Source organism: Alligator mississippiensis, chromosome 3 (genome assembly GCF_030867095.1).
Source record: "Alligator mississippiensis isolate rAllMis1 chromosome 3, rAllMis1, whole genome shotgun sequence".
NCBI lineage: Eukaryota > Metazoa > Chordata > Crocodylia > Alligatoridae > Alligator > Alligator mississippiensis.
The window spans coordinates 135,032,559-135,059,059 of record NC_081826.1 but is presented as its reverse complement, the minus strand read 5'-3'; the positions used below and the strand labels follow the sequence as shown (position 1 = coordinate 135,059,059).

The 26,501-nt window shown below is 44.9% G+C and overlaps 1 protein-coding gene across 9 annotated transcripts in view; it reads right to left on the bottom strand.

The window, feature by feature from the left end:
- Positions 1-22,288, bottom strand: part of BLOC1S5 (biogenesis of lysosomal organelles complex 1 subunit 5) — a 31,193-nt gene extending 8,905 nt beyond the window's left edge. The window contains exons 1-5 of one of the 9 annotated variants that reach the window (XM_059724447.1): positions 22,227-22,288; positions 19,368-19,450; positions 14,024-14,105; positions 10,197-10,326; positions 8,195-8,253 (exon numbers count right to left, since the gene is read on the bottom strand). In XM_059724447.1, the coding sequence (XP_059580430.1) occupies positions 8,195-8,253; positions 10,197-10,326; positions 14,024-14,044 (210 nt within the window). In that variant the 5' untranslated portion in view covers positions 14,045-14,105; positions 19,368-19,450; positions 22,227-22,288. Of the gene's footprint in view, positions 1-8,194; positions 8,254-10,196; positions 10,327-14,023; positions 14,106-14,421; positions 15,017-19,367; positions 19,451-19,601; positions 19,934-21,537; positions 21,736-21,990; positions 22,115-22,226 lie in introns of those variants that run through there. The other 8 variants (XM_059724448.1, XM_059724446.1, XR_009460873.1 and 5 more) reach the window with 8 other exon arrangements.
- Between the last annotated feature and the right edge of the window lie 4,213 nt (positions 22,289-26,501).

Genomic DNA, 26,501 nt, shown 5'->3' with positions numbered 1-26,501 from the left:
GGGAGCAGGTTGCCAGGTTGGGATGATCCGGGCTTTGTCGCCCCCTGCTTGTGGTGGGTGGGTGGCTGCGTCTGTAACAGTAAAGCCCTGACATCTGCTGGGTGGCAGCGGTGGGGGAAAACAGAGCCATTCCGCAATGGTCACTTAATAGAACAGAATGGTTGTCAATCCCATGCTCGATGTGAATTAGCTCACTAAGTGTTGTTCCTTGCTCTGGGCTGCACGCCAGCGGCTATCCTAGCCCTGAAGGTTCCACCCCGCGCACAGGGGAGTTCTTGGGGAAGCCTCAGACCACCTAGCCCCCTGGGTACCATGTGCCACAGTCTCCAGACAAGCTCCTCCACTCCAACCCCCTGCCCTGATCCAGATCGTTCTTCCCTTTCTAGGGGAATCTGAAGAAACTCTGGATAGACCCCTGGAAGGTATGATGGTCTGGGTACTCTACTCCCCACCCCGCAGTGGCATTTTAGCAGCAATGCAATCCATAAAATATGAGAACACTTACGTGTGTGTGGACACTTCTGTCCAGGGACATATGTGAACAGGTTCCTAATCATTTATATTCTTGGAAAGGTTCAAGTGTTATGTCTGTCCACACCCTAAGATTCACAGTTGAGTCATTAGTTGATTTCACATTTGTCCTTTGTGCTGAATAAAAAGATACACAGCCCAGTTCACAATATGCAATGTTACATGAGCAATGCCTTCCCAGAAGTTTAAAGCTTTTCTAGTTACTACTATGAACTAGATATTAACAATATAGAAAAAAACCCAAAACACTAAAGCTGTGTGCATGCTAAAGTTTGCTGACATGGGCCTGATAGACAAAAAAAGAAAAAGAAAAAAGATCTGTGTGTAGAGATCTAAATCCATTCATAATTGGTATAAAACTCAATACTTAAAGTTCCTATTAATGAAAAAAAAAAGGTAATAGTTAGAAATGTTCACAATGTATTAGCTCCAGTAATTACTACTAGTTTGAGAATATGTACATGAAAGTAGTTCTGTAGACCTAAGTAAAGTAGGTCTAAGGAATCTTGCATCAGGAGATAGGTCTATACTCCTTCTATCCTTCTAAATGAGATCCACTCTAAAGCCTAAATCCAAGAAGCAGTATTAACTGAAGGCATGGATGCTGTTTTAAGTATGCAAGAAGGGTCCTTACATACCCTTCTATGTTGAATAGATTTCCAGCACATATAAAGCAAGCCATTTTAGATCTTGTAGAATGTAACTTCACATTTTGCTGGTATTCAGATCATGTGCATGCTCATATCAGGTATGCATGCAGTCCAATACAACCTGACAATTCTGCAGTGGAAGTGGACTGCCCCCCTAGCATAACTTCCATAAACTACATATATTATGGAGATCTACACATTATCCAGTTCAGAACTCAGAGCCTTCTTAATATTTAGATAATGTAATTAAGCTATCCCATATACTGACCTAGGGTTGAATAAAGAGAAGAGAAATCTCAGGCACATTAATGGACTGTCATGCACAGCAGAGTAGGTGGTTGGACTGGTGATTTGTACACGCTGTTAGCCAAAGAACCGAGGGGCAGCGGGTCAGAATTTGAGCCAGGGTCAAAACGCTAGGCAGAGCAAGGTCAAGGAGAAACCAGGTCAGATCTGAGCCATGAGGCAGAAGCAAAAGTTGAAGTCTGAGCAGGGTCAGCAGTGTATGATCAGATCTAGAAGCAGATCAAGGAGGCAAAGGAACAATGAGGTGGGGTCCAAGGGCAGCAGGAGTCTTGATATTCAGAAAGCTTCCCCAGAAAACAAGCAGCCTTATATAGGGAGGAGCATCCAATCAGGGGCCAGCAGTGGAAGGGCGGGGGGGGGGGGGAAAATGAGGGCTTTCCTTGTCATTCTGCGTTCCTTTATGAGCTGCAGCCTAGTGAAGGGCTAAGCTGGTGCTTGGTCCCTGAGCCCCAGGGTTCATGGTTTGGGATTGGGTCCCAACACCAATTTAAGTGGAAGTCAGGAGGTCCTCTGCAGAGATGAATATGGAATTAAATAAGTCCACTATTTAGAGCTCTCATAAGCTCTCTGGACCAACATGACCATCATCAAAAGGACAATCTTTAGTAAGAGAGGGGGCACAGAACAATTAGACAACCCATTTCATCTCTGCTCTTGTTCAAGTCATCAGGTCTTTTGTAAGGTCCACAAGCTCTTGATTAGATCTTCTCCTCCATACTCTGTTTCCTTGTACTGCACCAAATATTTTCCTTAGTACCTTGTTTTTAAACATTGCAGATGTCTTCCATTTGCCTTTGTCAGAGTCCAGGATTCACATCCATATAAAAGAACAGGTTAAACAATTTATAAAGCTGGGGTTTAAGGTCTGTTGAGACTTTCCTTGATGCCATTATTTTATCCAGGTTCAGCAAGCATAATAGCACTGTAAATTCTTGCCTCGATTTCTCAATTATTTGATTGTCCTCAAAATTTGATTGTTCCTAAATATTTACATTTTCCTAAATTTTCCACATTGTCATTCTCTATCCTTATGTTCCTGTGATCTTGAAATTTATTTCTGGATGTGACCAGGTATTTAGTCTTCCTGGCATTGACAGCTAGCCCAGCTTTTTTGGTGTTTGACTATGATCTCTGTATTCTTTTGTATTCTTTTCCATTTTCCATTTCCTTTGTATTCTTTTGTATCCGTTTCCATTTCCTCTCCTATTAGGCAAATATAACCTGCATGCGCAAAAAGCTGGCACAGTCCATTCAGCTTCAGACCTTTTCCTCCTCCTTCAGTGCCTCTTATAACCTTCTCAAGCATCAAGCTGAAAAACATTAGTGACAGTGCATCCCCTTGTTTGAACCTGCTATTTTTTTGCATTCACCAGGGAAAGGGGGACTAGGCAGGCCAGTGATGGGGGGGGACCTGCTGCTGCTGTGGTAGCACTGGTGCCTGCAAGCAGAGCTGCAATCCCAGGTCCCAGGTGCATTTCTGCTCTGATCTGTATGAACAAGCCTGGTCTGCCTCCTGCACTCATTGGACAGCTGGGTCTGGGAATAGAGGGTGCCACTTGAGCCCACCGCAGTCTTCCCTCCTTGGAGGAGAGGTAGGAAGAGCAAAGCATTGTGGGATGCTAGGGAGCAATATACCCTCTGTAGTACTACATACAACTGTTTAGACCAGGGGTCAGCAACCCTCGGCACACGTGCCAAGTATGGCACACAAAGCCATTTTGCTTGGCATACCACCACCAGCCTGGGGAGCTCAGGCTGCTCCCAGCAGGCAGCTGGGAGGCTGCAAGCCCTGCTGCAAGCCGACCAGGCTCCGCGGGCTGGCTGCAGCCAGGAGGCTGCCTGGGCATGGGCTCTGGGTGGCTGCAGCCAGTAGGCTGCAAACAGCTGCTCCGGGCTCCAGCATGTTGGCACTCCAGCACCTTCCAAGGTAGACATTGTGGGGTTTTTTGGCATTCCGGCCAAAAAACATTGCCTACGCCTGGTTTAGACATTACGTGTCACACTATAAAGCGTAGCACTACAGAGCTGTTCCTGTTTCATCCAGAAGCATTTCTTAGCATTTTCACCATTTTTGTAGCACTACATGGGAGTCACACATCTTTCCCTTCAACTCTTATAAGTTCTGCAAAAATAACATCTGTCAACAGCCTAGTACAATCCAAATGTGTGACAATTCAAATGCCTTGTGACCAGGGATCCTGGCTTTCCCTGATAAAAAGAAAATCGCAAATTCTCTGACAAAAAACCCAAAATGTGTAATTAAAATTAAATGCCCTCCATAGGCCCCCTGGCCCTATTGGAGCCCCTCACTCCCCCTCACAATCTCCTCAACCCTGCTGGTGCCCCTCACTCCCCTGACAACAGCCTTCCAGTCCCCCAGACATAGGCAGACAGACCCACACATGCAGGTACACACACTCAGGTGCACACCCCAGCAGCTAAGTACGTATGGGGGGGAAGGGGCGGGGTGGGGTGGGGCGTGCAGATCAATGGGAGGTGTCTGCCCCAGCTCCACTCCTGGGAGCGGGCAAAGAGGGCAGCAGTGCCCCTCTGTGGGCTGCACACGGGAAGCCGGAGGGGGGGGAGTGGTGTTCACACACGGCGGCCACCACCGCACTGCACTGCTGCTGTTGTGCCCTGCGCTGTCTACCCGCGGTTGGCCGCACAGCTCGACAGGCAAGCTCCATAGCCACAGCTCTGCAGGCAAGCGGCGCGGCAGCGTAGGGTGGTGGCTGCATGCCACCCAGCTGGCTGGTGGGTGGAAAGGCGGAGGGTCACATGCAGCAGCTGCCACTGCACCACACCGCCTGCCCACAGAGCCGTGCCCACGGAGCTGTGTGACCAGCTGTGGAAGGCAATGTAGGGTGCAGCAGGCAAGTGGCGTGGCAGCAGCTGCAGTGTGCGAGCCACCACTGCCACCACCACCACGCCGCTTGCCTGCAAAGCCATGCCTGTAAAGCTGTGCGGCTGGCCGTGCGAAGGCAGCATGGTGGCAACCGCTGCGTGCTAGCTCCCCACCTGCTGGCAAGCCAGGTGGCACATGTGCAGCCCATACAAGGTGGCTGCCACCGTACTGCTGCCACTGTGCCCTGCACCACTTGCTTGCAGATCCATGCATGTGGAGCCGTGCAGCTGGCCGTGGGAAGGCAGCGTGGGGGGTGGCAGAGGAGGTGCAGCGCAGTGGCGGCTGCCGTGTGTGAACCCCCCACCCCGAACGGTGCACGTCCAGACCACAGAGGGTCACTGTGGCCCTCGCCCCCCAAGCCCTCGTCCTGGGCACAAGGTGCAAGCTGAGGTTGGGGGCAGGGAGGAGCGGTGGTATGCCGCGTGGGGCTGGTGGCACCCACTGCACCCCTCCTCCAGGTAAGAAGCCACCACCGTATCCCAGGGTGCGCTCCATCCCTGCCCGCCCAGAGTGTCCACCCAGCTGGCGGGCACTCCATGTCTCTCCCCAACACCTCCTCATTCCCTTAGCTTCCAGCCAGCTCCCCCCACAGCCCTGCCCTGCAACCCCCAAGCCCTACTTATCTTAGGCTCCAGGAGCAAAGACTGAGCCTCAGCCCAGCCTTGGCTGACTGAGAGGCTCAGGCCCTGCCCCTTCCCCCTCTGGGCAGGGTTGGGGGTTTCCTGACCCTTTGCAATCAGCTCTTGCAGGCTGGAACTCAGCCAGCCTGCAGAGCTCCTTGCAGAAGGGGGAAATCTGCAGGCTTCTCTGCTAAAAGGGAAAAACCACATTTTCTTTGATAAAAATGAGAAATCCATGATTTTGTCTATTATTCTGTGGGAAATGGAAAACCCAGATCCCCGTTTATGACACTTCTTAGTTACGTGGTTAAATTTTGCCCCACAAGATTCTGCCTTCTTCAATATACAAAATAGATAAACTGGTGCAGGGTCCCACTGAATGAAGCTGTTGTCTGCAAAACCCCATATCTTATTCCTTGTTTTAATAAAAAACTGGAAATCCACAACAATTCTACCATGTGCAATCTAAAGTATTTTGGCTGGCTCCTTTTAGATAGTCCTTTAGATGTCCAGTAGAGCAGCTGCTGTGGCATAATCTCACTTCATTCTGAGCACATGGCCCAAATATCTCCTTTTCTGGATAACTTCAGGAATAAGGAGCTGTCAATCTTAGACAAATCCTGATGTCTGTAATAGATTAATTCTGTTTAACAGTTACCAGTTTGTTACAGCATTTGATCTGTCTGCACCTCTAGAAGATTGGCAGCTTTCACAACTCTTTATTAATAAGGGGTTGCATTCTAGTTGAAGATTCACAATTTGAGCTTAAGAGGAAAAATATTTTGACGAGCAAATCTTAAACTGACAAAAACATCTGTTGCCTTGTAACTCTAGTCTTATTTCCTATTAGGCATTTCCATGTGCTTGCTGCTTACTACCAAAGCACCTGAATTGACTTGCTGCTTGCTTTCCTTTGCCTTCTGAAGCAACACTTGAGTCAGGGTGTTGCTGGACTTTCATAAGATGCGTCTTGGGGGAGGGTCATAACTAATTACTAAATCAGCCTATGATGTTGGACAGTCCTTCAGACCTTATTTGCCTGTTGCCTGAGCTGTCAGAGTTGATAAGTCAACAAAATCTAAATCTTTTAGTGTAGGGATTGGCAACCCTTTAGCAGCAGTGGGATGAATTAACACAGGTCAGTCCTCCTCAGGCCAGAGGTGGCAGTTGACAAAGGTGACCTGAGAAAGGGCACACATGCCTGAAACCTTGTCCAAGAACTCTCATAACTACACTGTTGGGTCCAATAAAAGGTATCACAAAGAATTCTTCTCTCTCACCCCTTAAAGGCCCAGACAAAAAGTACTGAACATCCTGGAACTAGCTGACTAGACACTGGCTTGAACAAGGTGAGCGCTCAATTAGGCAGATAGAGCCCTACCTCATTCAATGGATAATTTAAAATCTACACAAAACACTTTATGTATCACTTACCCACATGTGTATACATGGGCGACTGGTGCCTCCTGAGCCTGGGGGGGCGCCCAAAGAAGTCAGCAGTAGTGGTGGGGACGGGGCTGGCGAGCACTCACAGAAGCCGGCGTTGGCAGTGGGGGATGGTTCTGTCAGGGGGGGCACGTGCCCCCCCCCCCCCCCCCCCCCATACCCCTCCTACCAGTCACCTATGTGTGTACACTGTGTAGCATTACTTCATTTAACTGGTAGATTTCAGTAACTGAAAGAAATTGCATCATAGGTAGCTCACAAGTGGAGAGATCCCTTTTCAAATGCAAAAGAAGACTAGCTTTTCCTGGCACCCCCAAAGGCACTTCCCTCCTTGGTGAAAGCCATTTTCCTAATAACTTTTGAGTTTTATTAAAAAGTGTGCATGTATGTGCACATGCATGCACACCCCCCACCGCCCCCCAACCAAAAGCAGTTTGTTTTCCAAGTGCAATGAGAGAGAGAAGAATGGGACAAATGTTTCCCCTTAAGTGACTGAAACAAGCAAATTAAAATAATAAAAATAAAAAACACCACACATGCACACACACACACCCTGCCAATATGGAGCAGACTAGGAAAGTTTCAACCTAAGGTATTAAAATTTTACTAAAGAAAACTTTAAAAACAACATGCATGAAGCCTGAATGGTAGCTATTCACTATTGCTCTAGTTATAGTGTCACCATTTGAGAACGGAGGTTTAATACAAGGAATATTTTGAAAAAAAGTGCACTCTACCTTTTAAGTTCCATTAAAAAAAGAGAGCAGCAGAACTATAAAAGCTATTAGTTTTTTATCAAGGGGTTTTATAATTATCTACACTGCTGTGTTAAATATAATAAATCTACACACTAGCAGGGTCTGACACTATAAAGTACTCAGGTTCATATGAAACGGCTATCTTTTCAAAATTGACCATGCAAAGTGTGACATTCTGAAAAGAGGAAGGAAAAATGCAAACATCTGTCGTCACACATCACTGCAAGTTCTACTTAGGGCTAGAATAGCAGCTTTGATAACTTTCTTAATCACCACAGAATTATGAAGTTCAGTTCTGCAAGTAAAAGATAACAATGGAATACAACTATGAAAGGGGCAGTAGGGAAATCTAGAAGTGCCAGAGGAAACTAATTTTTGTATTATTTTCCAAATCTGAGGCTTAGAGTAGATGTAATTTAAACAAGCAAAGTGCAGCACAGTGAAGGATTCCAATGATTCGCATGTTCCTATAATATGGCTTTTCATTAAACCCATCCACAAGTATGAAATGCTTCCTTTTCAGCAAGCAATACATATAATATGCTCAATGTTTTCAACTACCCAGGAAAGCTTTACATTTCCATTCTGGTGGGCTGGTGGGTGTTTTTTGTTCCACAGAAAGAGGGTTTTTTTTTTTCTTTTAAAACTTCTATGTGACAAATACCACACTCTGAGCAAAGAAGGAAAAATACTGAAGAGGAAAAATGTTTTAAAAGAAGTTTCCATATGTTGAGAGAGTAAAAGGAAGGGCTGGTGGCTCCATTACCTTTGCGCTCCTAAAACACATTTCTGGTTGCTCTATCCCACTCCTCTACTTTTGCAGAAGTCATTCCAAAGGAAGTCGTACTTCTGGCAAGTTGCAATAAAAATGTATTTCTAAGTTTTACTTCACTGATGGATTTGTAGGTAAGCAAATAAGCTTGCTGTTTGAGGGTCTTATGCTTAGGTTACATTATAAATTCACTTGTATGTCTTTACCTCTCTTTCTCCCTGCTCCCTCTCCTGGAGTTTGTGGATCCTTTGGCTGGCTGCCTGCACTGAAATAAACAAATTGCAGTCAATTAATCAGCTGTCTTAAGTCAAAGGGAAGCCTGCCTGAAAATGGCTTCAACACCAGAGCCCACTGCAAGAGTATCGCTGTACACAAAGACTGGGTTTTTTTCCCCCCAACTGGGGTCGCTTACCTGGGGAAAAATGCCTTTGCCAATATCTGCAGGAAGTGTTCTACAGTGCTAACTATGGGGACACACACTACTAAAGTTGTGCCCTTGTGCTTTCCAGGACCCAATATAGAGAGGCAGCCAACTTCTCTTATACCCATATTCCTTAATATTGCTGACAAGTTACAGTACCCTAACTCAGCACCTCAGAAAAGTTCAAACCATCTTGTAAACCAGTGACTAGAAATAGATGGGGCAAATACTATGTTTTGGTTGTTTCTTTGTTATTGGTTTCTTTTTTCAATTTTTCATGATTAAATAAAACAATTCAGTTGGAGCCAGTCAATCCTGGCTCTATGAACGTCTTAGTGATAACATTAACTATATTCACAGCCAATTTCAGATTTATTTAACCATATTCTACATGTTGGGCAGAGTGAAATAAACTCGTTTTTCATCAAAGCACTTCTCTTACAAACACAACTTAAATTTCCTGAAATCTCAATTACGCTTCTATAATCCTTAAAGAAATATTACAGCTTAATTATCTTGCGGTGTTAAAACATTCACAGTGAGGTACTGATAGCCAGGTTGCACTGCCTTTTAGAATACATTAGGATACAGGCTTCATTTACAACATCACATAATAAGGCTTTTTAACACTTTTATTACAAGCATACTAATTTATGGGCGCCCCATATATCTCCCCAGGACAGTCCTAACGAGCACCAAGGTGAAACTCTGAAAACAGATGGAATGGAATCAGTTTGATGCAACACTGGGTCCATGCTAATAAGCTCACTCTCCTGGTCTTGGCCCATAGCCTCCCTTGTGAGGTGCTGGGTAAGTGACATCAGTTTCAGAAGCTAACATGCACAAAGTGAATATAGCTTGCTCCACTGCTCCTCTCCCTAGCACAGTGCTGGGTAGAGCAGACAGGCCTATACATATCAGGATCCATATAAATCCATATAAGATTATATAGCATGTTTATGCAACATACTAGAGGTGAAATATTGCATAAAGTAATAGTGGGGAAGGGAGAGGGAATGGGAACACACCTGGCAAACAATTTATTTGTTTCTTTAGATTAAAATTTGGGGTTACTACCTAATTTCCTGAATCGGGCAACTGTGCTGCTTGCTGATATGAAAGTATAGAATACAAAAGCACCAACAAAATTAGTCAGACAGGGGCCTCAGTAGAGAAATGATTGCATACAAGTAAGCAGTTAACAAGAATGTACCAATGCCAGATTCATAGTAATAACAGGAGCCTTCTTTCACAGACATACAAAGTTTGGGATAATACCTAGTTCTTAAATAGCACTTTTCATCTGTAGATCTCCAAGTACTTTACAAAGGTCAGTATCATCACTTCCCATCAGAGAACAGAGGCATTGAGATGCTAAGTGACTTGGCAAAGGGCACCCAAGCAGCACTGTGGCAGAGTCTGGAACTGAATATAAGAAACTGAAGCTCAGTCCAGTGCTTTATCTACTTGATGACACTGCCTCCCATTACAAATATGTAGGGCAAGTTTGGCTACCCTTCTATGGTATGAAAAACTCTTAGTGAATTCAACGGAAGCTTTCAGAATAACATTAACAGAAGCCAAATTAGGGGAAAATAGAGCAGAAATACATTTATTTTACAGCTTCTAAAGTTGCACGGATCAGAGAATTAAGCATTATCATGATCAATGACTCAACTAAATTCCAGCATAAAATATGATTTGTGCTAACACTGCTAAGTTCAAAGTACTTTAAATTGTTTTCTTTAATGTAATATTTTAAAAGGAAGAAAGAGCTTCTTGCTTACATCTCTTGAAAGCTTCATTCAGGCTGTCATGCATCACCTGCTCACATTTCGGAAGAATTTGGTTATTTGTCTCATAGATCATGTTCTTGAGGCTTTCAAGAACTCTCAGTTCACGGAGGCCACGTTTTTCCTGTAAGAAAAATAGAAGAAGGAAAATCTTTGTGTCTTGCATGTTTTTCCTGAATGGCTGATAATAATGCAACCATTTTAAAATTCTTTAGCTATAATGGCATGCCTCAAGATTTGCGACAACATATCAGACTCTGTTCTCAGATACCTGGAGCATGCATCTTTAATATGTCAAGTATAAGACAAACAGGAATGAAGTGGATAATTAATCAGTAACCATGAATTAACCTCCCTCCCCCATACACACTCTATAGCTGGGCTGATTGACTGGGGCCTTGACAGTGGTAAGGTTTATGCACCACCCCCCAATCCCAGCTACCACTCCACTCTTGCAGCCAGCCTCCAACCTCTCCTTCCTTCCTCCAGCTTCCAATTCCTACTCCCACTCTTGGGTGCAGGGCACTGCAGCAGGAGAGGGCCAGGCTTCCAGTGTTATGTACGTGGTTGGAAGCTACTAGGCTCCATGCTCAGAAAAGGAGAGATCCAGGGTCCTTGCGTGGTGTGCTGCAGGTTGGCTGCCTGTACAATGTTCCCAGAGGGGAGAGGGGTTGGAGTACTTTGCATATGGCCAGGGAGTGTCAGGCTGTCCTGGGCATGTGACACATGGCCAGGAAAAGGAGCTCAGGTACATGCTGCAAGAGGAAGCTGGGCTGTGCCTGTGATGTGGGAGACCTGGGCTGTGCACATAGTAGTGGGAGGTCTTGATGGGGGGGGAGGCTGAAGCACCCAGGTCTTTTTCTGGTACTGCCTGCGGTCCCTGGCTGCTAAGAAACCAGCCAGCCCTGCTCTATAGAAATACTGTAGTTCCCAAGGTTATAAACTATTAAATTCATTCCAATTAATGCAAGGGATCATTGTTGTCACTTCAAAGTTACTTTATTTATGATCTTTATATTACAGGTGAAAAAGGCTTTACTAAGAAAGAAAGTTGTCTTACTAGCGCAACACAGAAATCCATTTCAGACACATTCCTCGCCTCTGTGAAAAATGTTAGCATTTTATTAAAAAGACGTGGTGAACTGAGAGATGTGCTATTTCAGAAGACAGCTGATTTGCAATAATGGTTGTGTATACCAAAAAGAGAAGAGCAGGAGAGCAGAACACACCACATTTACACACATGAATAATAAAAAGTTTACAGACAAAAAAAAGACAGTCATTCTACTTCCTGACTGGCTGACAGCTTCACTTTAGCTGAGAAATGCAATAATACAAGCTATGTACATAACTGGCAGATATCCAGGGCTTTATGAAGGCAAGTAAGTTTTGGAGTCAGCTTTGAAGTAGTGCCAAAGATACTGAAACAGAACTTAAGCAGAATTAGGGCAGCAAAGTCACAAAAAGCTATGCAGCTTGGCTTTGCTTTAGCAACCACAATATGTATTAGGCATCTAACATGGTTTGGTGTTTCTATTTCAGCACACAAAATTCCCTAGACATTTATACTTAAGTGTCCTGGGCATTTTCAGAAGTGACTAAGCTTGAGCAGCTTGGCACCTAATTCTAAGCTCCACAGCAATCCAAATTGGTGCTTGGGAGCCAACTAAACTCTCCTGAAGTCCCCAGAGTAGCCACAACAGGCTCAGACCACAACACAACCTAGAAGAGTACTGAGTTCAGCTAAAAACAATAGCCTAGGATGGTGATGACACCATTCCCCATTTTGCATAATGCTTAAAGCATTTACCCAGGACATGCTACAAGGCCCTCCTCAACCCAAGAGGATTTTAACTTGCACCTTCAACCTCCCTAGAACATGACAAACCCCCAATTTATAGAATTGGGACAGCCTTCATTCTTAGAGAAGGAGATGGGGAACTGGACCACTAGGAATGCAAGTCACAGGACTAGAAGAGTAAGCAAGAGAATGTGGGAAAGCCTTCAGCTCCACACTCTCAGCTCCACGGACTGCTTATCCAATGACGCCTAGTACCAAATGCATTAAAAAAAACCCTCCAGAAGTAACAGGGACCACAACCCAGATATCCTCTTCCCAGCTGAGTGCTCTACTGAGAAACCTACCAAGTCAAGTTCCATCCTGTTGGCTTCCTTTCACCTCATGACTCATTTTTTGGCTTCCCTGTCTATCTTGAGAAGCAACAGAAGATGCATGTTACCCGCTATACTACAAAGCACTCTTCTGTTAAGACTCATCTGCAACACAGCAATAGTCTAGGGATTCAAAGATGGAGCAAAACCTCAAGACAGTTTTTACTGTCTGGGTTTTAAACACCGATACATAGAACTGCAAGATGACAACTCCTGGTGTGTAATTTGCTAATCACAAACTTATATAATAGATTACATTCTAACAGTACTTCACAAAAAAGAGAGACAAGTATCACTGCCCCATTTTAAGGTGCAGACATTCAACTCACAAACAGACCCCAGACTTCCTGACCTCATAGCTCTAGGATTATTAGAAAACAATTCCTCCAGCACAGAACTCTTGCTGATTAGGAATAGCATACTTGTCCTCAACTGTCTCTACAGAGTATATGCTAATATTTTAAAGAAAGAATATGCCTCAGGCTTAAAGCACATGTACCTCATGTCTCAAAATCAGAAGTCAGTGTCAGGATTTAAGGAGTTGTAAACTGTCTCTAACCTTATTGCTGTAAATAAATGTAAATATGTAAACTTTCACTTCATTATTTTTTAAGCTGTTGGTACTAGAAGGATAAAAGCCATAGTAAACGAACTTTAAAGTGTACCATATCATATTTACTTGAATATAAAGTGGCCTGCCAAAAATTATATTCTATATATGGAAAAGTTATACATTTGTTATAGTTTTCCATGTGTAGAATCCAATTATTGGAGATTTGCCTTGAACTTGTCCCTCTCCTACTGCTACAGAAAGGAAAATAAATCTGAGGGGTCAGGTAGCTCCCTTGCCCTCTGCCCCCACAGCTTTTGTCCCCTTGCAGCCCCTTCTCCCCTCCTTACTGTCAGATGTTCATATCCCTGAGCACATAGAAGTGAGGGACAAATCTGAAAACACTGACCTTCATATCTGTTATTCTTGCATATAGGGAAATTATTACAAGTACCCATAGACTTAGCTCATCCAGAATTAATGAAGTTTAACTCTTGAAACTGCTATAAGTTTTAGCACGGGTACTCCATATACACACTACAAGCAGCACTTTTGTACCTATATATCTCTATAGGTACAACCTCTGTTATCCGGTATCCCTGGGGTAAGGGGATTGCCGGTTATGTAAAAACTCAAGTTATTTGAAATAACCCAGCCAGGTTTTCAGATAATGCGGAGCGGGGGGCGGGTGGGGGTGGCAGCTGCAAGGTGCAGCGCAGGGTGGCACTCAGCACAGTGGAGCAGCAGCAGCAAAGGGTGATGTGGCAGCAGCGGCCGCCATGTGCAAGCTTTCCCCCACCCCCTTCCCACGTCCAGCCAGTTGGAAATTCTGGTTAGTGAAGTATTCCGGATAGCAGGAATTTTACTGTATGCGTATATCTATATTATTTTTAAGTATAATTTTTCATGTTCCAAGCCAAATCAGCCAAATCCATTCCAAATTTGCGAGTCATTCAAGAACCATGTGTGGCCCTACTACCGGCAAACATCCTTCATCTCCACCTGGGGCTTCAGACGCTTCCAAATCATTTGGCGGGCATCCTACCTGCAGGCCCAAGTCTGGAGGCTTGGAGTTTGGAGGCCCCCAAGTTTCACTTACCCTCAGCCATATGGCCCACATGAGAAAGCTAGGGAGGAGTCTCCTATTTCCACAAAGTAAGTGTAAAGCCAAGATCTTCCCACTGGAAATGAAAGTGGGAGGTTAATTATACATTACCTCCACAGGTACTACCCCATGCCAGAAAAGCAGTTATCCCCAGTAACTAGGAAAACCACCTTAATAGTCACAGTATTTCCCCTGCCAAGTAAATCGTGCCTCCTTATATAGAGTATAAATTAAGCATATTAGTCCAAAGCCCAAAGGTTCATGATTTACTGTATGGGCCCCAGCAAAGTCAATAGCATTTCAAGCCATGGTGACCCCAGCACTGCTCAGTACGTGTGTACACACCAGATACCCCAACATAGGATCCATGTACTAATTAAATCCCTACTCACGACTGGAACGAGGTGGTCTTGCAATGAATCCTAGGATCCTCCAAAAATGTATATGCGGATGAGGTGCAGGGCAACCTGATCTGGCTCCATATCATGGAGGGTGGGCTTACACTGAACATATGCAACAGGCAGAAAGGTAAACTGTTCGGAACCCCGTTTGGTGATGTTTGATAAACATTTAAAGCTGATGAAGAAATAGGACATACTAGAAATGGGAAAGAAAGGCACAGCTCAGCTGTAAAAGTGAAGAGGAAGTTGAATGTATTCAATGTATTGGGTCACCATGACTTCAAAAAGACATTTGGCATTGAGGCGTATGGTGCACTATGGGCACTACCACATATCTTACTCTGATGGGCTGTACTAACCTAGCACTCCTCTCAGGCTTTTCCTCTAGCTTGCTCCTTTGGTCTTTTGGCTGGGGGCAAGCAAGACTAGGGAGCATGTGCACTTCAAGGCCTCCAGGCTTGGAGCTCATACATAGGATACCTGTTATGGATTTGGAAGTATCTGAAGCCCCAGACTGAAGAGGCTGGGAGGAAGAATACTTGCTGGTGGGAGCACCACACAGACTTGAATGATTGAGCTCTGTTCAGCCAATACAATTCTGAACCGACTTGTCCCAAAACACCAACTATCACAAAAAAATAAATAAGAATCCAGTATGTTTGCCCCATATGGGCTACGTTTTATACTCGAGCTCAGGGTCAGCTACATTTAATCAAGCTCATAGTTGGCTTCCATTACTGAACACATGCTGCTTCTGGCAGCAGTTTAGTGATATAGACAATGTATTCACTGAGGTTTCCTTGCATGCAAATGTAAGACGAGGGGCTCCCTCCCCCCCACGGACGTTGGAAGGGAAAAAAACCTCTTGTATTTGAGTAGATATGGTAGGTGACATTTGGATGGAACAGAAGAAATGAATGTGATGAAGCCCTGAGGCTGGAAAATGTCTACTGTATCCCTGTACTCTCTACCTTGAATTCAAAGGATACATCTTGTGGACAGATATACAGGACTGTTGATGCTTATTGTTAGGGTACAGACTGGTGTTCCATTTGAACACTAAGAATTTCCAGTTCCACGAAAAGCACGAGGAGAAGGGGGCTGTACAGGAGTTCTAGTCCCTTGACTGGAGGGCTACACAGTTGCCTCAGAGCCGAGCAGGAGGCAATGGTGCTGCTCTTTGGGTCCTTCTCCATCCCCAGGGGAGCCCAATGATAGACAGCCTGCCCTGATACCAGGCTGTCAATGAGTAGCTGCTCTTCTTGCCCCCTCCCCACCAAGCATGTCTGATGCCTCTTAATCAGTTTTGATGAGTCCAGATATTGTTCAAACCTGGCAGCAGAGAGGTTCTAGCAGAACACCCTTACAGTTGGCCTCTGAGTGGAGTATCACAGAGCCTTGGAGGGAGAGAGGGAGAGCAAAGACCTGTGGGGTACTAGTTGTTCCAAGGTAAGTGTACAGGTATGCTCTTTGGAGAAGTTGCTGGTTAAAAGGGATAATACTTTTTCAAGGAACAAATGATTTTATTGAGTGAGAAAAACCTTGATAGCCTGTATGTTAGCTTTTAGTGTTGAGAAAAGCACCTGTTCATGGCCTTAATTACAAAACAAGAAAAAAATTTTAAAAGTGCGCAAACCATTAATTTTGACTTTTTGAACTAGAATAGGGCCAAATTAAATCTACTTAAAACATATCTTTAAATCAGGAAGGATTACTATGCAAGTCACCTGCATGTTTTAGAGCCAAAGTAACTCTTCTCCTATTACGGAACTTGAGTACAAGCTAAAAAGAGTACCATTTAATTGTATTGGAGCTTATTTAAAAAGAACCAAAAATTATTAGTCAGAGATGTGTATCATGCTAACCAGACCTTGACTGAAGCCTTTTAATATTGAATTCTTTTTCTTCAAAAATATTTAAGAGTAAAGTTATTCTTACTGACAGTGTTTTACAACTATCAACTGTTTTCTGAACTTTTGCTGCCACCTTGTGGTGATTATATTTCACACCTTCAAAATTAATCTTGTATAAAATTTTCTTCTTTAAAGACTTCAATCTTTTCAAGGGAGCGAGATCATGACCTATTAAATTTTAATTGAAGACAAGAAGCACAACAATTTAAAAAGTTGTGCAAGAAATGTATCATACTGTATCAATACACATAGCAAGGAAAGGGTTACATGGGCTTTTTTAAAGGTTTAAAAAAAATAAAAAAGAAATCATGACACCCATAACTAGACTAACACATTCCCAGAACAAAACACTATCACGAAAAGTGCTTCAGTTGTCTTTTTTTTTTTTTTTTTTAAAGCTGTGGGCAAATTTGACTGCCAAATACGACCTTAAATAAAGCAGGCAGGCTCCAGACCTTCCCACAATAGCTTTTTTAAAGCCCAGGAGAAGTCTTTCATGATGCAAAATGCTACAAAGATGCATCAATGCACTGATCCTATGTATTGAGCCATGATGCCTGTGCACTGATATGGATCTCTACTTCTGCTAGTGGAATACCACACAGGCAAATCAGAATGCTAAACAATGTCATAGTCTGGCATGGATCATGTCACCTCTCCACTAAAACTATTAGTTGCCAACCAAAAAAAAAAAAAAAAAAACCAACCACAAAAAACACAAACACACAAAAAACCCAAAGCCACCCCAGAAACAAACTCAACACTGCTACCTATATTATGACAGAAAAAAAGAGAAATAAATACTGTGACCTGTGGACACTGCAGTGTGAATGTAATATGCTCATAAAAACAATTATTCAAATTCAGCTGAACAGAATAGTTGAGCTAATACCTTTAATGCTACTGAAAGGTTCTGTGGTGTTTAACAGTCAAGTATTCATGCTATTTTAAAAAAGTCTCAATACTTCAGGTCTCATAATTATCCTTAAAACTTTGGATTGAATATGGTCTACTGTATCATACCTGACATCATACTATCATTCACTGATGGTTCTCTTATTAAACCAAGAGTCCACTGTGACGCTGTTTAGGTTCCAATCCAACAAGAACCAGCATGAGGCAATACATGCAAATTTCAAGCTTATACACAATGTACTTCAGTGGAGAGATGTGTTTAAATAGGCATTACACCCAATTAATAACCAAGTAGAACCTCCCCCCTCAATAAACACATGTGAAAATCCTGACCTCAGATGCCATCAGAGATCAGACCCTTAAGTACCAACCAGAATGTAACCAATTACAGTTAATTTGAACATGTTCTTGCTCAGGGTGACCCCACAATTCAACAATGCAGCGCTTCACTCACCAACTCTGTCTCAAAGCTGTTCAGCGGGGGATGGGGAGGGGGGAGGAAAAAAAGAAAATCGGGGAGGAGCTAGGACAGGAAATCTACTCTTTTAACGGTTACATATTTACAATACTTTTTTCAGATTCTTATAAAGCTCTTAATTTATACCATTTAAAGATATTCTGGCTCTTTTGCTGCCAGACCTGGAACATCATTCATCTTGGATGCTAGGTCTGTAATAATCAATAAAAGACTCTGTAACATCACAACTAGATTACTTTAATGCATTCCAGCCAAAAAAGTCCGACAGACAGTTGGGGCAACAAATAATTATGAAGGTGTCTAAACAAACAGAATCTGTTATGCTGTACTGCAAAAGGCAAGAATTTGTGTGGGTGATATTTTATACCATATTGATGGTTTGTCTCCACATAGGATGACCAGCTGTGTGGGTGTTCGGTACCAGTGTAACTAACAATCATCATATATTTTTTAATCTACAACTCTAAATACACTTGATTTTATACATGTTTCTGTTAGCAAGTAACACCACCTTGTTACACTCCCTCTCTCTCCCTCCCCCCCCTTTGGACATACCCTTTACTGTAGTCAGAGGTTTGAGTGCAACACATGGAGAGGTACCAGAGCTAGTTTTGATCTAGCTAGGTAGGTTACCAATAGCAATGCTGCAGGGGTACTCCAACAAAAGTACATATTTACCCTTTGAAACACAGGTTTATTTAGACTAGGAAAAGGATCACAATTACATCAGATGTAAGCAATGCAAGCTTGCTAAACCTACAGCATAGATGTAATGTAACACTTTTAACACAAGTTCAGCGGCCAGGTAAAACTGCCCCATAGGCAGGGCTGCAGCATGCACACACTCCTGCATCAGAAATCCCTAACGCAGCAGAACAGGAGAGCTGGTTCTGGCTGTAGTCCTCCTTTGTCCAGTTCCCCTCAAGCTGCCCTGAGAAACAGAGGCACAAGGACCAGTTCCACTCATATGCCTTTGTTTCCTGGATAGGCATGATGGGGCTTGATCAGGAAAAGCTACAGCCTGAGTCACCAAACCTGTACTGCTTTAGGGTTATCTGAGAGCCCTAATTCAGCACAAGTGTACACATGCCCTGGCTGCGCAGCAGGCACATTGGGCAGTTTTACCTGGATAGAACAGCAGCAGCAGCGCCTGGTTGAGAAGCACTGAGCTAAGCTGAGGCAGCACCAACAGTGGTCCTCAAACAGAGATGCCATCACATCAAAAAAAAAAAATAGTGGAGGCATGCCCCAACTCTGAGAAGACTGAGAACCATTGTTCTAGGAGCTGTCCAAGGATGTATCAGTTACTCTCTCCTTGATCAATATTAGCAGATGGTTGGCAAGCTTCAGGAAGCCATCTATTAGGTACGGAAAGGGCTTGTTTTATTTTTAATTCTTGCCTCATTTTCCAGATAACTCCATAATAGTGACCTGCTAAGAACATTTCCATCTATTCAATGGAGGAAATGCATGCTGTATGCTTAAAATAAACCTTTCTAACATACATAAGCAAGATTTGCTAAAAAGGTACAAAAATAGCTTCAAATCACATCAGCAGGTAAGCATTTGATAAACTTTTTAATGAAATGCTGCAGTTTTACTAGAGCTATTTCCATATGATAAATACTTACTTCAAATTCTTTAACGAAATAACGTATTTCTCCTTGGATCACTGGTCTGTGATCCAGCAGTCGAGAATGAATTTCACCAACATCTAGAACATAAAGCAATGGAAGGGAATGGTTTACTTTTCCAAACACCCTGGAGCATAGGCAGGGAGCACTTGAAAGACAAGGGACACTGTTCTCCAAAAAGCCCACAAGATATCAAAGGATGCCACGATCATATCAGGCAGCCTCCCCCACCTGTCAATGAACCCACTGGCTTGCAACAAATGCCACAAGCAATAAGGAGTCCAGTCTCCTCAGGGCTTCAGGTCCACTCCATGTTTGCAACTGGGGGCTTCTTTTCCCTGACCTCACATCAGTCTCCCTTTTTCTCCCCAGTAGGCAGATCTAGCAGCTGCTTCTCCCCCTCCCTTTTAACAGGCAAGGTACAAAGCAGAAGGAAGCCAACAGTGAGGAGGGCTTCAAGCACCAGCAAAGGCACCAACAGATTCTTAGGTTTAAGCCTGTTTAAAGCATCATGCTTTTGAGCTTAGTGAGCTTTTACCACAGCTGCCACTACTGAGAAAAAAACTGCACAAAGACTAGAAAACATCAGCTGGTTTAATCCAGGGCTGATCAGTCTGCACAAAAACAGGATTCTGGAGGCAGCTGTTTACACATGAAGATGAAATGGCTATTAACCCCAATTAACTACCATCATTCTGAGGCACCAATCTGGATATTTCTTTAATACTTCCCATGGGACAAGGGGGCTGGGAGACAAACAAGGCACCTGTTTTTAGCTGAGATCTGCACCTCTCAGTTTAGGCAAATCAGAGGGGCTTGCCACGCACTTGAGTCCAGCTGATTGAGACCATGTGTGTTCCAATAGGGGGCTAACCTACCACAAGCTAAAAAGCAGCCAGTCGGTTGGATTCAGATGCTAGTGCTTGGTTTGGCAGCCAAAAGCAGCTTCAAAGGGGGGGAATGCATTGGTGCACTTGCACCCTATATAAATTCCTGTTCCACCCATAGTTTCAAGCCAACTGCCTGGCAGTAACAGCAACATTTCAAGTCAGGCAGTGCTGAGAGAATCAATTGACTTCATGGCTCATTATAATCTACCTGATTCCTACTAAACTCTTTATTCCACAGACATTAACAGCCCTCTATCCTGTAATGGTTTTAGTGTTACACTAATTAAGCTGTTCATTTTGCAATTCTACTGTCTGTTTGCTGCTCCTGATAATGTAGCTCCTATTTCACAGCCCTGCAGACTAGAGTTAAGAACAGTAACTTGGGTGCACATTAACTTAGTCATGAGCAGAACTTTCAGTGAAGGATGGGATGCACTGTCAAGATGCTCAAGGCAGCTAGGTTTTGTTTTATGAATTGGAAGTTACATTTAAGCCTCTTACACTTAAATACATTTGATTCTAACTACAACCAGGCTAAAGAAACATCTTTTGACTCCGTTTTGCCTAGTTTGTTGTGGCTTTTTAATAGATAACAAATGACTGGACAAGCCAATAAAGTTAATGTGTATTTCGGCTTCAATCCTAAAATTAATGATATCGCCCTAAACCCTTCTTTAAGTCACTTCTTTGAAATAGTCTTGACATACCACCCATCAAGCTACCCTTTGTTCTGCCCTGCTCTATTTGCTGCTTGTCATGGAGCTCTTATTTCAGTCCTTTAAGCAGTTTTTAACTCCTCCCTACAAGAGATCAGTGGAGCTCCTGGTTTCTTATAATTTACCCAGACACTGGCACTCTTAAAAGGATCTCCCAGCATTCAGGGTCGTGTGGCAGCAGGGCAGATCCAGAGGTGACCTTGTACCCCGCTTTGATTCCTGCTCCATCCAAAGTTGCAAACCAACTGCCTAGCAGCGGCAGCGGCATTTCAAGTCAGGCAGTGCTGAAGGGAGTCATTTGACTTCTTGGCTCATCATTACAATGATCCCTTCTTAAATCTTCATTCCTCAGGAGTTAACAGTGTTGCCAGGTGTACAATAATTATTGTATTTGCACAATAATTTTAACCCTGGTATGATCAATAATAGCAAGAGAGCTCAAAATATCTGATAATCTTTGAGGCAGGTCACTGACGCAGCATTATACAAAACCCAAGTCAGTCTCAGGGAGCCTTAACTAACTCCTGGGCTTGCTGTCAGCACTTTCTTATGATGGCTCACCTCAAAATAAAGAAACGCTTCAGCTCTGACAACCCAGTTCTCAGTCACTCACTCACTGGCAACTTACAGCGAGCAATATAAAGTGAATAAGACTTATTTGCACATTCTTCAGCCTACGATGTTTTTTTTCCGCAAACACAGAGGATGAGCTTCTGACAGAACAATTTCATATTTAAGACGTGGTGACACTGGCGGTTAGGGACCGCCAGCATCCTTTCTCATGGCCCTGCCACGCCACCCTTGGCCCTGCCCGCTGCCTTCTGGCCCCTGCCCACGGAGCTCCCACTTCCCCGCCATGCCGCCTGCTCACCCCCACGGAGCCCGTTTGTTGCGACTCCCACCCCAGGCGTCCAGGCCCGGCCCCTCGGGACTAATCGGAAATGAGCGGCCCCGCGTTTGAACAGCGGCCTCGACGCGAATCAAGCCGCAGCCGCCCAGCCCCAGAGCCCTCACCCTTGAGAATGGGCTGGGCGAGCCCCGCCACCACCGGCAGCTCCCGCTTCCTACCGCCCGGCAGCGGGGACTCCCCCCTCACCGCCTCCGCCGCGCCGGCCCCGCTCATCCTCCCCCTCAGCACCCCCCGCCTCCCACTACCACGCAGGCGCAAAAAAGAGCGCATACGCACTACCCCACGCAGAAGCCCGCCCCAGCACCTCGCTATCTCGTCATTGGCGTGCGCCGAGCCCTACCTGAAAGACGCTGGATGATTGGTGAAGGGAAGTGAGCGGGGCTGGGGCTGTTGCGCCGTCCCTCTCAGGCTCTACACCTGTCATGTGATGAGCGGCAGCATGACGTCACCCCCGCAAGGCGCACCAGCTCCTTGGAACGGAGCGTCCGCAGTTGCCGTGGCAACCGCTCCCGCCCTGAGCCCCCTCCCCGCCCAGGCGCCTGGATCCCTTGGGAGACTCCCCCCGCCCTCCCTGCGCAGCAGCTGCCCGCACCGCCGCACCCGCTAGGCGGCCAAGTCGTTCCCCTACAGAGACAGATAGATAGAAGAGCTACGTTTTTCACATTCTCGAAGCATAGACCTTAAGATCAATGCCAAAAATCACGAGAATTGGCAATACTGTATTTTTCACCAGCTGTTTAAAGGAGTGAAAATAGTTCTGTGTGCCTGGCTTTGGTGCTTGTTTTCCTAAAATAAGGAAGTCAAAAATAACATGCACTGGGCGCATCCACACATTCATTAACGTGCCTTCGATACTGCACATTGAGTTTAGTACTTAATAAAGTACCAACTAAATGTGCAGTAACTAGAGTTACTGTGCAGCAGTGCCGGCACATCGCTCTTCTGTGACACTTACTGTGCATTAGCCTAACAGCACTGTGCAGTAGGCTATTAGCACGGTTTTTAACGGCTATGCTACTGTCAATGTTCTCTCTAAGGAGCAGTGGTCCATGAGTGCGCCGCCTTGGTCCGGCATGGGACAATTACTGAAGAGGGTTGGAGCTGGGGACTGGGGCTGTGGCCAGGGGCAGGGGGCCAGGGGCTGGAGCCGGGGGCCAGGGGCTGGAGCCCAGAGCTGGGAGCCAGGGGCTGGGGTTATGGGCCAGGGGCTGGAGCCGGGGACCAGGGGCTGGAGCCGGGGGCTGGCGTGGGTTCTGCCGGCTCCGGGGAAGTGCTCCGCTCCCCAGTCCTGATGCGGGGGAGCAGAGCACTTCCCTGGAGCCGGCGGAGCCTGCGCCAGGCTCCCGCCCCAGCCTCTCCTGGTGCGCGGCCACACTTTTAGTTGTGCATGGCCACGGACACGCGCACCTTAGAGGGAACCTTGGCTACTGTGCAGTGTTATTAGGCTAATGTGCATTAAGCATCTTGTGTAGACGCACACTCCCCCCTGTACAGATTAATTAGGCAGGGCCCACCCTAGGGATGTGTGGGACCTGGGGCATATCAGCCTACGCAGGGCCTGTGCAGGGGGGAAGGTGGTGGCGAGCAGCCAGAGTGTGAAGCTGGCAGCGTGTGGCAGCCTCACAGAGTGGTGGCACCCTCGGCATTGTCTGCGGGGGCCTCCCCAAAGCATGGGGCCCAGGGCATCACCCCAATTCCCCCCCCCCCCCCCCCGGACAGCTCTGTAACCAGGTATAGCCCATGTCAGCACACATGCCCCATGGGTGAACCTAGGATTTTGAAAAGGGTGGGGGGAAGGTGGCACAGTGCATCATCACATATAACACAACTCATATTATTCCTCCAGCACAAAAGAAACATAGAAGCTTTCCTAATACATCAGGGGCCCAGGGCTGTATCATTCATTTTCAGATTGAAGAAAAAATAAATATAACTTTGTTGGAATGTGTATTCATTTGCAAGATTGTGTATTAAAAAAATACAACAAAGTAGACAAAATACTCAAAAGTTGTTTCTTTAGTCCTGTGCTCATTAGAATCAAATGTATTGAAATGTAAGTGTATTACATAGGCAGACAAGGTTCCTTGGGTGAATCTGATATCTTTTATTAGACCAACTCAAATAGTTGGAAAACAATTATTAAGCAAGCTTTCAGGTTCAAAAACCCTTTGTCAGGCTAACGACGTTTCTGCAGTTGGTGTGTGCTCTTCCTGGATGGAATGAAAAGTAAAGGAGCCAGCGGCTGGGCTGGTATGCATACAAGACAGGTAGTCAGTGAAAATGTAGATTGAGGAGTCAATGGGTGAGAGACAGGCAGGATGGGGAGGAGAGGGAGAAGGGGGATGAAAGTGGAGAGAGACCTGGGGAGTCAGATGTCAGGCAGGTTATAATGTGTCATAAATCCAATGTCTATATTTAGTCCATGATTTTTAGTATCCAGGAGGTTGATGAAGTGGAGTTCATAGGCTCGGCTCTGGGAAGTGTTGTGTAAGTTTCCTTTGAGGTTCAGGACTGAGAGATTGGAGAGAGAGTGGTTTTCTTGTGAGAAATGTGCCCCCACTGGTAACTGGGTATTTCTGTCTTTGATAGATTTCCGGTGTGCGCTCATTCTGGTGTGCAGTTGTTGTCTGGTCTCTCCTACGTATTTTCCATCAGGGCATTTGGTGGATTGGATGAGATATGTTACATTTCTGGAGGTGCAGCTGTAAGATCCTGGGATGCTGATGGCTCTGTTGTGGGGTGTAGTAATGGTGGGGGTGGTGGAGATGTGTTGGCAAGTTTTGCATTTCTTGTCCTGGCACGGTCTGGATCCTTTTGGTGTGCTCTGGGCTTGAGGAAGTTTGCTTCTGGTGATGAGGTTGGCGAGGTTCGGTGCTTGTTTGAAGGCTAGGATGGGTGGCTCTGGGAAGATCTTTTTAAGAAAAGGGTCTCTTTCTAGTATGGGTTGCAATTGTTTGAGGATTTTCCGTACAGGTTCAAGGGATGGGTGATAGGTCATAACCAGCGGTGCGCGATTTGTGGGGGGTTTTCTTCTGTACTGCAGCAGTTCTTCACGTGGTATCCAGGTGGCTCTTTCAAACGTGCGATCTACCTCTCTGGAGGAGTGTCCTTGTTGGGTGAAAGCCTTTTTAAGATTGGTGAGGTGGCAATCCCAGGTGTTCTCTTCTGTACAAATGCGGTGGTATCTGAGCGCTTGGCTGTATATCACAGCTTTTTGGTGTGTTTAGGGTGATTGCTGGTTCTGTGCAGATATGCATATTGGTCTATGGGTTTCTTGTATAACGTGGTCTGTATTCTGGATACTGATCATCATGTCTAAAAAGGAGATGCTGGTGTTGGAGTATTCTAGAGAAAGGTGGATGGAGGGATGGTGATTGTTGAATTTCTGATGGAACTCAATCAGAGATTGTAGGTTTTCAATCCAAATGATGAAGATGTCATCGATATATCTCAAGTATAACAAGAGTTTGACGGTGCAGTTCTTGAGGAGGTCTTCTTCCAGGTGGCTCATAAAAAGGTTGGCATACTGTGAGGCCATTTTAGTGCCCATAGCTGTTCCCATCATCTGGAGGAAGTGTTGATTATTAAAAGTGAAATTGTTGTGTGTGAGGATGAAGTGTATAAGGTCAGTAATATCTTTGGGTCTGTATTCTGAGTGGTAATCTTGTTCCTGTAGATATGTAAGGCAGGCTTGGATGCCATCCTGGTGTGGGATGTTGGTATATAGGCTGGTAATGTCCATGGTGGCTAGGAGTGTGTTGCTGGGAAGGTGGTCTATGTTTTTAAGTTTCCATAGAAAGTCTGTAGTGTCTTGTACAAAACTTGCTCTGTGGGTGACGAGCGGTTTTAGGATTGATTCAACGAAACCTGATATTTCCTCAGTTAGGGTCCCATGGTTAGATATGATAGGTCTGCCAGGGTTCCCTTGTTTGTGGATTTTAGGGAGCATGTAAAAAGTCCCCGGGTTGGGTAGTGGGGGGATCAAGGTCTGTAGTTTTTCTTGTAGTCTTGATGGAAATGATTTGATGGTATTGTTGAGTTTTTTAGTGGAAAGGGGAGTAGGATCTTCTTGTAGTTCTTTGTACTAGGTGGTGCCAGAGAGCTGTCTGTTGGCTTCCTTTATGTAGTCTTCACGGTTTAGGATGACTATGGCTCCTCCTTTGTCTGCTGGTTTTATTACTATTTGGTGGTTAGATCTTAGAGATTCTATGGCCTTTTTCTCTGGTAGAGAGAGGTTGTTATGGTGGTGTGTGTTGCTGATTATTTCATTGTTCATTCTTTCCCTGAAGCAGTCAATGTAGCAGTCAAGGTTAGGGTTTCGTCCACTGTGAGGTGTCCAAACTGATTTTTTGCGGGGGTTTTGGTGTTGATTTTTTCCTGAATGTTGTCAGAGGATGAGTTGTTGTTGGGAGTGGGTTCAGTTTGGTCGTGGAAATATTCTTTGAGGTGCAGGCATCGGAACAATTCTACTAGTTCTCCACATTGAGGTATTTTGTTAGGGTATTTTTCTGGACAGAAATTTAGGCCTTTAGAAAGGACAGATTTTTCAGTTTTGGTAAGTGTGTGTGTGGAGAGATTGATAATATTTGTGGGTTGGTCGCTGCTTTCAGTTTCA